The 12,659-nt window shown below is 43.9% G+C and overlaps 1 protein-coding gene across 4 annotated transcripts in view; it reads left to right on the forward strand.

Annotated features, from left to right (window-relative positions):
• The window catches only part of LOC121579541 (ryanodine receptor 1), a 63,675-nt gene that overhangs the window by 41,148 nt on the left and 9,868 nt on the right, over window positions 1-12,659 (forward strand). For 2 of the 4 annotated variants that reach the window (XM_041894226.2, XM_041894227.2), the window contains exons 81-90: window positions 2,856-2,955; window positions 3,132-3,211; window positions 3,292-3,368; window positions 3,502-3,575; window positions 4,109-4,126; window positions 8,658-8,738; window positions 8,878-8,966; window positions 9,141-9,269; window positions 9,363-9,467; window positions 11,535-11,552. In XM_041894226.2, the coding sequence (XP_041750160.2) occupies window positions 2,856-2,955; window positions 3,132-3,211; window positions 3,292-3,368; window positions 3,502-3,575; window positions 4,109-4,126; window positions 8,658-8,738; window positions 8,878-8,966; window positions 9,141-9,269; window positions 9,363-9,467; window positions 11,535-11,552 (771 nt within the window). Of the gene's footprint in view, window positions 1-2,855; window positions 2,956-3,131; window positions 3,212-3,291; window positions 3,369-3,501; window positions 3,576-4,108; window positions 4,127-8,657; window positions 8,739-8,877; window positions 8,967-9,140; window positions 9,270-9,362; window positions 9,468-10,371; window positions 10,378-11,534; window positions 11,553-12,659 lie in introns of all 4 variants that reach the window. The other 2 variants (XM_041894225.2, XM_041894228.2) reach the window with 2 other exon arrangements.

A 12,659-nucleotide genomic window follows, 5' to 3' on the forward strand; every position in this document is an offset into this window, starting at 1 on the left:
AATATAAAATATATTTTGATTTGTTTATCACTTTTTTGGTTACTACATGATTCCATATGTGTTATTTCATCGTTTTGATGTCTTCACTATTATTCTACAATGTAGAAAATAGTAAAAATAAAGGAAAACCCTTGAATGAGTAGGTGTGTCCAAACTTTTGACTGGTACTGTATATATTATAATTTTTTGCTCAGAAACCACCTGCGGGCCAAATTCTGCGGGCCAAATTCGGCCCGCCAGTTCAGGAACCCTGCTGTAGACCATACAAAAATCATATGGACCATCCTAAAGTATTGACCTACCTGCTAAGCACAAAGTTCCACTGATGTGTATTCCTTCAAATTGGCAGGCAGAATGTGTTTACATGGGTCAAATTAATGTTGTCAAGATATAATGGCTCCTCCATTTTTTTCGCCAGAAATACATTTTACATTTTCCGTAGTTTGTATATACATTCAGTGGCCAGTTTATTAGGTACACCACCCCATTCACAAAAATTATTCGCTCCTACAGACAGTGAGTAACGTGGCTTGCTATATAAAACAGGCAGACAGGCATCGAGGCATTCATTTACTGTTCGATTGAAAGTTAGAATGGGCAAAACAAGGGACCTAAGCGACTTTGAGCGTGGTATGATTGTTGGTGCCAGGCACACTGGTTCCAGTATCTCAGAAACGACTGGCCTCCTGGGCTTTTCACGCACGACAGTGTCTAGGGTTTACCGAGAATGGTACGACAAACAAAAAACCACACCAGGTTCCACTCCTATCAGCTAAAAAAAAGAAGAAGAGGCTCCAGTGGGCACGCGATCACCAACACTGGACAATTGAGGAGTAGAAAAACATTGCTTGTTCCGACAAATCCCAGTTTCTGTCGAGTCAGGATTTGGCGTAAGCAGCATTACCTTTTATATTATATGGTCCCATCCTGCTTGGTGTCATTTGTACAGGCTGGTGGTGTAATGGTGTGGGGAATGTCTTCCTGGCACACGGTAGGTCCCTTGATACCAATTGAGCAACTTTCCATGCCCGAAGAATTCAGGCTGTTCTGGTGGCAAAGGGGGGTCCGACCCAGTACTAGATGGGTGTACCTAATAAACTGGGTGTATATCGGTATATTTCAATATTTATGTAAGTGGTATATTTGGATGAATAGGAGTTCTGTAAATAGTTACCTTTAGAGTGGAGGAGGCCATTAGCCATGTTGTAAGTCACATGTATACTACCACACATTGTCCCAAGTCTATCCTATCACTGTCGGCTCATACCCCTTGTGTACTGTATGGTCTTTCATGTAGATTCAGATGGGAATCTCTTAACAGAACAGATCCTGTCTGTTTCTCAGATGGGAATCTCGAACATAACTGATCCTGTCTGTTTCTCAGATGGGAATCTCTAACAGAACTGATCCTGTCTGTTTCTCAGATGGGAATCTCTAACAGAACTGATCCTGTCTGTTTCTCACACCGTAACCAACTAATAAACCTTTGACTGACCTCTGCCCCCTCTGTCTGTGGCAGTTCCATGTTCTCTTTCTGCTCTTCCACTTACTCTGGCATAACACGTTCATTTCTATTAACTGAATGTTACTAATCAATGTTGTTCCTTTCCATACTTACTTAGCGTATTGACAAATAAACTACAGTGAAAGCCAGTCTTCTCTCCCAGACATAGACTGACACGTACAGTAACAGTATGTGTACACATAGTTACAGCAACAACACATTCACTGGTAGACAAACTGTATCCAAAAATCCCTATAGTTTCCATGGAAACTCAGTAAGTAATGTCAAGTACACCTTCACCACACTTACTGGGTAGACCATGGTCAGGCATACGCGGGTGGTGGGTGGTGCTTTGGGTGGCTTTGGGTGGGTGTGGGTGGGTTAGGAGGGTGGGATGCTGTGGGTGGGGGGAACTGATAAAACATGTTAGTATTTTAATTACATTTTGGTTTAAAGAAAATGTTGGTTACAATATTAAATCTGGTTAGTTTTTATACCTTATATATGCTTAACTGCATTACAGCAAGATTACAGTAAATGTGGTTCTGTGACAAAGAGATGTTTGGGCTTTTAAAAATAAAAATGTCATAATATTCCTTTCAGCAGAACTGCTCCACTCTGAGGGCTGTGTAAAGTTCAATGTGTGATATAAGACACCAGGGGAGACACTGTGGTTATTCAATAGATCCTGTATGGTCCTTTGCATTGAATAGCACTGCAGCATGCAAGGTCATCAGGGCTGTTTGCTGTAGTCTAACGTTTGCTCCAGTCAGCAAACGTGAAGAACTAGTTTAACGACTACATGACTAATTAACTGGGGAGAGAGAATGAGACAGACGGGTGATATAAAGATAATGAAATGTGTGGAAAACGAGTCAAAAAGCACATGAAGCATGCAGGTTTGAATTGGTTTTTCCCATACAATACTAGGAAAATGACAAGAAATAGAGCAGAGAGTAGATACTGAGAATGAGAAACTATTTCAAATGTAGATAGATACAGTATGTAGCACAGGATGCTGGTGAGGGGAGGATGGCTCATAATAATGGCTGGAATGGAGTCAATGGAATGGTATCAAGTACATGGAAACGATGTGTTTGATACTGTTCCGTTTATTCCATTCCAGCCATTACGATGAGCCTGTCCTCCCCAATGAAGGTGCCACCAGCCGCCTGTGATATGTAGCATATAAAACTATAGGCCTACACTATTTCAACATTTAGGGCTGCAAGTCAGTGGAGGTTAGGGAGAACGTCTAGCCAGCTAGGGACAAGCTGTGTGAATGCGGAGTGACTGCGGGGTGGGATGTGTGACCATCAGGACACAGTCACAGCATCTGTGTCCATCGCAGGAGAAAGAGATGGAGAAGCAGAGACTCCTATACCAGCAGTCCCGTCTCCACAACCGTGGGGCGGCTGAGATGGTGCTGCAGATGATCAGTGCCTGCAAAGGTACTTCCCCGGCCCATACAGAACATCTTGCAGGCTGCCTACAGGCTAACCCTACAAGTCAATGTCTCTCAGTCACAGTGCATGTGTTTGAAGGATACCTGTCATGGTCGACACATTACAAAGACTATTTATACCCGTCATCTAGAATGGTAAAGAGTACTTTTTGCTCCATCTAGGTGAGACTGGCTGCATGGTGTCCTCCACTCTTAAACTGGGCATCTCCATCCTAAATGGTGGTAACGTTGAGGTTCAACAGGTAAGTATCATCCCAGTGGGCTCTATCCATCTGACCTGAGTTTATAGAAGTTATTGACTGGTCTCACTGTCTGTTTGCAGAAAATGCTTGAATACCTGAAGGATAAGAAGGATGTTGGCTTCTTTTTGAGTGTCCAGGCTCTAATGCAGACATGCAGGTTTTTGTTTTCACCCCTGAATTACTCAAGTATAGAGTAGAACTTACTTACATACTAGAAAATGGAGTCAACAGCTTATGAAGTTTGATAAAAGGTGACTGTATGCTTAGAAAAGTGTTGTTTTTCATGACAGTGTCCTGGACCTGAATGCCTTTGAGAGACAGAACAAGGCAGAGGGGCTGGGTATGGTGTCGGAGGAGGGAACAAGTAAGTCTTTAAACCTCTGACCATACTGGACACTGGTACACCACCTTTGCCCCACCTTGCACCACCTTTGCATCCATGTCCTGTCCAGGCAATCACACACACGTTCAGTATCAGGACCTATGGTCACTGAGGGATAGTTCCTCCACTTCATTCCTCCATCTTATGAATGTTCAGTTGTAGTAACATCCATAAACTCTGCTGTCCAATAATGATTGAATGATTAAATGTTTTGATCTAACTGTGTAATTTTGTCAGATGGTGATTTGAATTTACAGAGTGTCTGTCTAGTACTGTATTTTGACTCGCTAATATTTTGTGTTGTTTACACTCTGTTTATTTGTAGAATATTTTGTAAGTGTAATATTCTTGTAAACTAATTTTAGAATTATTGACAATAGAATGTTGTTAACCACCCCTCCCAACTCCTAAGTATTCTACTGTTGTCTGTCAACTCACTGGCCCTCTCTTTCCCTACCTTGCCATCATTGCGTCTCTCCCTCCCCTCTCCCATTCCCTCCTTTGCTGGTCCTCAGACATGAAGTCAGAACGGGGTAAATGATACCTCTGTCTCTCTTTTTTTCTCTCTTTTCTCTTGCTCTCCCTGTCACCTTCATCTTCTTTCTCTCTTTTTAATTATCTCGTGTTGTGGAGCCCACCTCTATTCAATTTCACACTCAAGGAGTTTATGAAATAACTTTTCAGTCATGTCAGGTAATGCCAATGCCATTTTATTCTTCAGGTAAATACATTTCTATGTATACATAGCAAACTTATTCAACTCTCAAAGAGTAATGTGCACTAGCAACAGACAATGACTGAAAAGCATTCTTTCCCCTTGAGTGTCTAACCACAGATCTACTGAAACTCCGAAGCACGGAATCAATATCTGAATCCATCGATCTCTCAAATTCATCCTCGCTAACCCTGGTCCCTGGCCATGATCCCCTATAAGCCCTTTGTGTCTGCCCCACCCAACTCTGTGAACCATCACATGACTTACACTGTAATCCCCCCCACAATGACATCAACCCTCCTCCTATTTACCTTGGTTGGACAGAACTCCAAACTCTGGCCCTAACCTACACTCAGTGGAGTTAGGAGTGCAGTAGGTCTGTGATGCATGACTGTGTGTCTGCATGCACTGACTTAAGGAACTGAGGGAGTGAACTTCTCCATACGTTGTATGTCTGTATACCGTGATGTCCATTGTATCTATACATGTTGATGTGACCATGTACTTTTATGTGTGTATACTGTGTATGTAGTATACTGTGTTTTCAGTGTTTATGGACAACTGTTTGTGTATGTGACATAATGGTGTTTGATTGTGTGTCTAAAAGTGCAGAGGTTTTTATCATAGCTTGCTGCTGTGAATGTGCTTTTACAGTACATGCCAACCTATTGGCTATGATTCAGCAAGAGGTTTTCTATTTTGTATTGTGACGTCACGAGAGGCTACACAGCTTTCAGCGGGATTGCTCAAGTAGTGCAAGGAGACAAGGTTCAAACAAAACAAGGATTTTATTATAGGTCTTGGGAAATTAACGAAAATATAACAAAATTCTGTTCTCTTGTGGCTCTTTAAGGGTTAACAGTTCAGGGATGTCTCTTCCACATCCAAAATCATAATTCTCACTCGCTCAGATAACTTTTCCCCAGCCTTACTGTAGTCCACGTTGCAGCTAGTGGCCAACCCAGCAAAAAGTCCTTCCAAATGTCTCTCACGTATTTCCACAGGTGCATATATCCAAAGGTGAGTATTTCCCAAAGGTAAGTATCTCCAAATCCTTATATTCCTCATGGAAGTGGACGTGCAGCACTCTTGTCCTCCAGAGAGCCCAGGTTGGAGACTGTGTCTCTTCACCCCCCCCACACTCCCTCAGTGTGTCTCTTCCCTTCCCAAACCTTCAGCTCATCAGCTCCTCATTTGTTTCAGCTGCGTGGGAAGATTGGCCATAGAGGGGTGGAGTTCCCGACCATACCAGCAGATGGAGCCATAGCTGTCTGGGTTTGCAGCCACCTCAGGGGATGTAACGTCCCTCCAGGACACAGCCTCTCGTGACATCACACATCCCCTCCTCGGGACCGACGTCCTCGTCGGGGTAAAGGCAGCGAAGAAGGCATCACGCCGGGAGAGGGCGTCCGCATTGCCGTGGTGCTTGCCAGCCTGCTCTCTCTTCAACTCCTCCACCTCTAGGACCAGGGACTCAGCCTCCTGTTGTCTCTCCTTGAGTTTCTTACTGAACGCATCAGCCTTGGTTTTAGCAGAGTTTAGCTTCTGTTGAGCAGCTTTCAGTTCCTTCTCTCTCTCTGCCTCCGCATTCTTCATCTTGTTCTCCAACACCTTGTACTTCTCCCTCTGCCTTCTTCTGGACCTCCTTACTACTGCGCAGGGTCTCCTCACACTCCTCGATGGTCCTGCGCAGCCTCTCCAGCTCCTCCTGTTGCTTAGGAAGGAGCTCTGTTGGAGTTTAACCTGGAGGATATCTAACTCTTCTGTCTTCATGTCTAACTGTTGCTTTAACAAACGATACCTCTCAGCGGTCCCCTTCAGACCAGACAGTTCTTTGTCCAGATTCTGTAGCTCCGTCTCTGTGTCGGTCTGGGCACCTGCCATCCCTATCAGAGCCCGGGCGGGAGTGAGTAACTCGGAGGATTGCACCGGAGCCTTCCCAGGATGAGTCTTGCCTCTCCGTTTCCGAGGTACTCGGGTTATCCTCTCCTGAGACTCTCTCCAGAGTGGGTAAAAGGCTGGGCAGTCTCGTCCAATTAGGACAGGGACGGGGAGGGAATCAACCACCCCGCCGTCGTGTGTATGGTTCCCCGTGTGCTGGTCATTGTAAGTTCAGTAATGGGGTATTCTCTGGTGTCCCCATGGACACAGGAAACTGGGAGGACTTTCCCCGGGGTCAGACACGTTGGGCCCACCAAATCCTTACGCACCAGGGTGGCCCGGCTACCAGAATCCAGTAAGGCCTCCACATCATGGTGATTCACAGTTACCGGGCAGGTGGGGGGGTCGATCTGGGCCGCCATCTACGACTCCCAAGAGCGAGGCAAAACGGTGTGTGGGTGCTGAGCTGGAGGACTCTGCAGTGGGCATAGGTTCATCGGCTGGTTTCCCACACTGCCAGGAGATATGTCCCATCTCCCCACACCGGTAACACTGTCGAGTTCCCCCCTCCTGGTGTACTCTTCTTGGACCCGTCTGGTTTCTGGCTCCCCTGGAGCCGGGATAAGTCCTGACGTGGCTGGGTTCGAGACCTTGGGGTCCTTTGGACGGGTTCTTCCCATTTGTGGTGGGGCCGCACTCCTGGGGTCTTTTTCGGGGAAGCATTCAGCATCTCCGCTGTGGCCTGGTACTTTTCCACAGCTTCCACGGTCAGATCAGCCGTGGTCAAGGCCTGTTGACTGATGAACCGTTTTGCCTCATAAGGCAGGGCGCGTAGGTAACGATCCACCACAACGGCCTCCACCACCGCCGCTGCTGTATTCCTCTGCGGATCCAGCCATTTCCTTGCGATTCGGACAAGTTCATGCATCTGCGCCCGAGGAGGTTGGTCTGGTTGGAAGGTCCAGCTGTGGAAGCGCTGGGCCATACCAAACTTTGTGAGTCCATATCTGCTGAGGATCTCAGACTTCAGGGCATCATAGTCAGTAACCTGGTCAGGGCCCAGGTCCCGGACAGCATTCAGCGATTCCCCGGTTAGAAAGGGGGCTAACAGACCAACCCACTGTTGCTTGGGCCAGGCTTCCCTAGTGGCCGTGGCGTCAAATGCATGCAGGTATGCCTCAATGTCATCGGTAGCTCCCATCTTAGATATAAAGTCACTTGCCTTTATTGGGCGGGTATTTTGGACAACCCTCTGTCTCTGCAACTGCAATTCCTCTGCCTTCAGAAGGTTGGCTTTCTTTTGCTCCTCCAAGAGAGCCACGTTGCTTGCATCTGGGCTTGCTGGCCAGCAACAAGGGCTTTCAATATGTCCTCCATTTCAGTCGTGCGGGGGAGCCTACGGCCAACTTGGAAAACTGGGTGATCAAACCTTCGGTATCCTCCTCTGACATGCACTATTAACGCTTGAGCGTGCCTGTATTCTCCACCATCTGTCACGTCACGAGAGGCTACACAGCTTTCAGCGGGATTGCTCCAAGTAGTGCAAGGAGACAAGGTTCAAACAAAACAAGGATTTTATTATAGGTCTTGGGAAATTAACGAAAATATAACAAAATTCTGTTCTCTTGTGGCTCTTTAAGGGTTAACAGTTCAGGGATGTCTCTTCCACATCCAAAATCATAATTCTCACTCGCTCAGATAACTTTTCCCCAGCCTTACTGTAGTCCACGTTGCAGCTAGTGGCCAACCCAGCAAAAAGTCCTTCCAAATGTCTCTCACGTATTTCCACAGGTGCATATATCCAAAGGTGAGTATTTCCCAAAGGTAAGTATCTCCAAATCCTTATATTCCTCATGGAAGTGGACGTGCAGCACTCTTGTCCTCCAGAGAGCCCAGGTTGGAGACTGTGTCTCTTCACCCCCCACACACTCCCTCAGTGTGTCTCTTCCCTTCCCAAACCTTCAGCTCATCAGCTCCTCATTTGTTTCAGCTGCGTGGGAAGATTGGCCATAGAGGGGTGGAGTTCCCGACCATACCAGCAGATGGAGCCATAGCTGTCTGGGTTTGCAGCCACCTCAGGGGGATGTAACGTCCCTCCAGGACACAGCCTCTCGTGACATCACAGTATTTACAGTAAACAACCCAGTATCAACTAAAACTGTTGTTCATCTATGTTGCCAAGGTGATCAGAAAGATGGACAGTCTGTAAGGAGGTTATTGCAGCTCTTACTAATACGATTACGCAGACGTGATGGAGAGCTGTGCAATGCTCATCACACTCACCTTATTGCTGCTGACCATGGCACACACAGGCTAACACTCTGATGAATGGCTCAAATTCTCTAGTTAGCCTCCAGCCTACGCTGCACACAGATAGAGGTAGCCTGACTGAACCCCCCTACTCTTAAAGATGTCCAGTACTCCTAGAACTAGTGTGACGCTCTCTCCCTTTGTCTCGCCCCCTCCAGGTGAGAAAGTCATGTCGGATGATGAGTTTACCTGTGATCTGTTCCGCATGTTGCAGCTGCTCTGTGAGGGCCACAATAACGGTGAGAGGAATTATGCCAATGGTGTTCTATTTAGGGAATGACAGATGTATCATTGAATCGTGACTTGAATAACGATGCTGTAATGCTAATCAAAAGTTGGCAGTCTTTGAGTGGACTCTTACTGTATGTTTTGTCTCAGATTTCCAGAACTACTTGCGGACACAGACAGGCAGCACCACCACTATCAACATCATCATCTGCACTGTGGATTACCTACTCCGACTGCAGGTACTGGCGCTCTGACTATAAACACATACCTGTTAAAGAGGTGTCCTGTTATCCCTTTCACCATGCACGTATTTCTCTCTCGCTCTCTCTTCTCTCTTTCTCTTTCTCCTCTCTACTCTTTCTCCTCTCTTCTATCTCTATCTATCTCTCTATCTCTCTATCAAATCTATCTAGGAGTCAATCAGTGATTTCTACTGGTATTATTCTGGGAAAGATATCATTGATGAGCCAGGCAAGAAGAACTTCTCCAAGGCCATGACAGTGGCTAAACAGATCTTCAACAGTCTGACTGAGTACATCCAGGTGAGTATAAACCCATGAATCTGTACAGTATGTAGATGACTGGATGTTACTGGGTATGGTATGTGTGTGACCGTACCTGGTGTTCTCCCTCAGGGTCCGTGTACAGGCAACCAGCAGTCCCTGACCCACAGCAGGCTGTGGGATGCAGTGGTGGGCTTCCTTCACGTCTTTGCCCACATGATGATGAAGCTGGCACAGGTACAAGCTACCTGCCTCAACACATACACATCTCTCACCATACAAAACACAGCGAGCAGCATTTAGAAACCACAAATGATCTACCTTAAGCAAACATTGATTGGTTGTGCATGAGGAAATGACAACTTGTATATCACACACGTATCTGATATGTAAACATACAAATCTGTATGTGTTGTAGCTAGTATACACTGCTTGCTGTGCACAAAATACAGTATCAACTTGCAACTGCACTTTATAATAGAGCATTGTGGTTTCACGATCTAAGTGATCCGTGTTACCATTGCAGGGGTGAGAATTTGCTATGAACTTACACTTGACTGCCAACTTTGCATTTAACAAACACTTTTCAAGCCAACAACTTGAACACTTTTGTTGCATTGTTTGACTGATAAGTCTGTAATTTCTAAAAATATATATATAATTACGGTAGAAGTAGTTTGTAGAAACTGAATCTGGAATGGTGAACTAAATCGTATTGTGATGAAAGCGTCCGCTCTTACTCCCATGCATAAAGCAACCCCCCTCACAGATATCTCCTCACACTGTCTTTCTAACTGACATTCACACAAATGCACTGGCTTGCAGACACACCAAATACATGACTATGGCACACTATTGAACAGTGGTAATTGAAGAAATTAACGCCATATTTGTATCATACTGTAAGTATGTTAGTTACTTACGAGTAAATAGTTAGTAGATTGATAAATGATATGTACAGTACTTATAATTACATATATTAGTGTTGTAATGTTAGTACGTAACACCTTGATAAAAGTTTAACAGTAAAAACCACGTGGCAAAGTATTTTGAAATGTAGCACTGTCTTTACGTTTTTACTCTGCTTACAAATCTTAGGAGATATTGATTATGTAAACTGTCTTTCACATGGTCTATGCAGGGTAAAGTATGTATTCATTTTATTTATCTATTATTGACGTGATTGAGTTTTTACCAGTTTTGTCCTGATTCATCCCTGGTTTCCTTTTTTTCGGTTTGTTTTATACTCACCTGCCTTTTAAAGCTGGAATAAGAACTAGAAAAGTACTTATTTTTTGTCATGCAATATTGTATGTCAACATCCAAAACAATTAAAACAACTGAAAACAACCTACTGCAACAATGAAAGGCAGAGGTCCACATTGTTTTATTTGGTTAACGTCAAGTGCTTTATAAAATTCCATTACTAACCTACCTGCTGTATATTGGATTCTCATTCCAGACTTTACTCAACTTCTTTAAAGTGGCAATCAGCAGTAGAATCAATAACAAAGCGTTTTCCCCGCCCCGTTTCGGTAAAAAGCTGAGGGATGGGGCTGGAGAAATGTAACCCCTCTCAAATTCATAGACAGAGCTATAGATGCAAGGACTGACCATACGTTATATCAAAATGACAGTTTTAACCATGTTTTTGTTTACATGTACTTTGTTTACAAACATTGGAGTAAAACAAGCTTATATTTTGGGTTCTGATGGGGTACGACAGTTGAACTAAGCTCATGAGGCATTTATAAGTGATATTCTTCAAGAATCAATGGGTACATATCCTTAATTTATTAACTTAATTTAAGTCCAAAAATGGATGTAGCAACTGCCGATTGCCCCTTTAATGGTCTGCGTTAGGGATAGTAACGTGAAATTCTTAAAAGCAGGTGAATGTAAAGCTAACTGAAAAAAGGGACAGCCCTTTAACAATCCCTGATGGAGCCTACACTGTATTAATCTGCCACTCCGTGTGCACTCATTATACACAGTAATGTATGGTTGGCTGTATGCTGTTCACTTCTGACATGATGCTTTCTCACTAATTCTAACATTGCTCCAGCATAACGTTGGAGATGCATGCTACTCTCCAGTCTTTCTGTGTAAAATGAATATTATTTTTCACTTTTAATAATTTAAACTAATGTTGTTGGCCAGAAACCAAGTGAACATACAGGTTCTCTTGAATTTTAGGTTGCATACATGTAAAATGTAAGTTGATGTGTGTGGTAAAACAAAATCCCTGATTTGTTAATTGTTTACAATGAAATATTTTAAATGTGTATCTCAATAAAATGCAAGCAAAGGATCATCTTAAGGGTAAGGTGTTATCCTTTTAACCTTCAGCTCCTTCTGTCTTACCATGGAGACATAAGCATTTACTCGAATGGCAGTTTTGTACCAGTTCATCATCTATTTCTTAGAGTACATACAGGTAACTGCCAAAATAAAGGGAACACCAGCATAGTGTCTTAAAGGCAGTTGGCCGCAAGAACAGCTTCAATGCGCCTTCGCATACGTTTCTGGAACTCTATTAGAGCGATGCGACACCATTCTTCCATGATAAATTCCACCATTTGGTGTTGATGGTGGTGGAAAATGCTGTCTCAGGCGCCGCTCCAGAATCTCCCATAAGTGTTCAATTGGGTTGAGATCTGGTGACTGAGACACACACAGACACACACTTTAAACCCCCTATGCTCCTGTGAGACCCCGCTTTCAAAGTCACTGAGATCTCTTCTACCCATTGTAGCCAAAATAATGGGCAACTGGGCATTTTTATACAGGACCCTAAGCATGATGGGATGTTTTAATTGTTTAATTAACTCAGGAACCACACCTGTGTGGAAGCACCTGCTTTCAATATACTTTGTATCCCTCATTTAGTCAAGTGTTTCCTTTATTTTGGCAGTGATCTGTATATACAGAGCAGACCTCAGATGACGTACAGGATAAGTTATTTAACCACTGTGGGTGAATTTATCAAAGAAGATACAGCATGGCTCTTAGGAGTGGTAGAGCACATAGTCAGTGGCAAAGGACATTTTATCAGCAGATTCATATAGATTTGGAGACTCATTGTGCTGGTGAACTCATTGAATACTCATTAATGAAAGGTGTTTACACTGAAATCCAAACCATATGGGTTCAGGCCATCCCATTACTGTCATACTGCATGAATACTTCTAGATTCTCTAGCAATGTGAGATTCCATTGGCATAAGAATTATCTTCACTATCATTATATGTCTACAGGCCTGAAATGCACAGTTGTAACACTAAATGTAATTGTTGTGAAGTGTTCTGTGCAGTGCCTTTAGAAAGTATTTACACCCCTTTACTTTTTACACATGTTGTTGTGTTACAGCCTGAATTTAAAATGGATTCAATTGAGAGTTATTGTCACTGGCCTACACACAATATCCCA

This window comes from Coregonus clupeaformis, chromosome 13 (assembly GCF_020615455.1).
Source record: "Coregonus clupeaformis isolate EN_2021a chromosome 13, ASM2061545v1, whole genome shotgun sequence".
Lineage (NCBI taxonomy): Eukaryota > Metazoa > Chordata > Actinopteri > Salmoniformes > Salmonidae > Coregonus > Coregonus clupeaformis.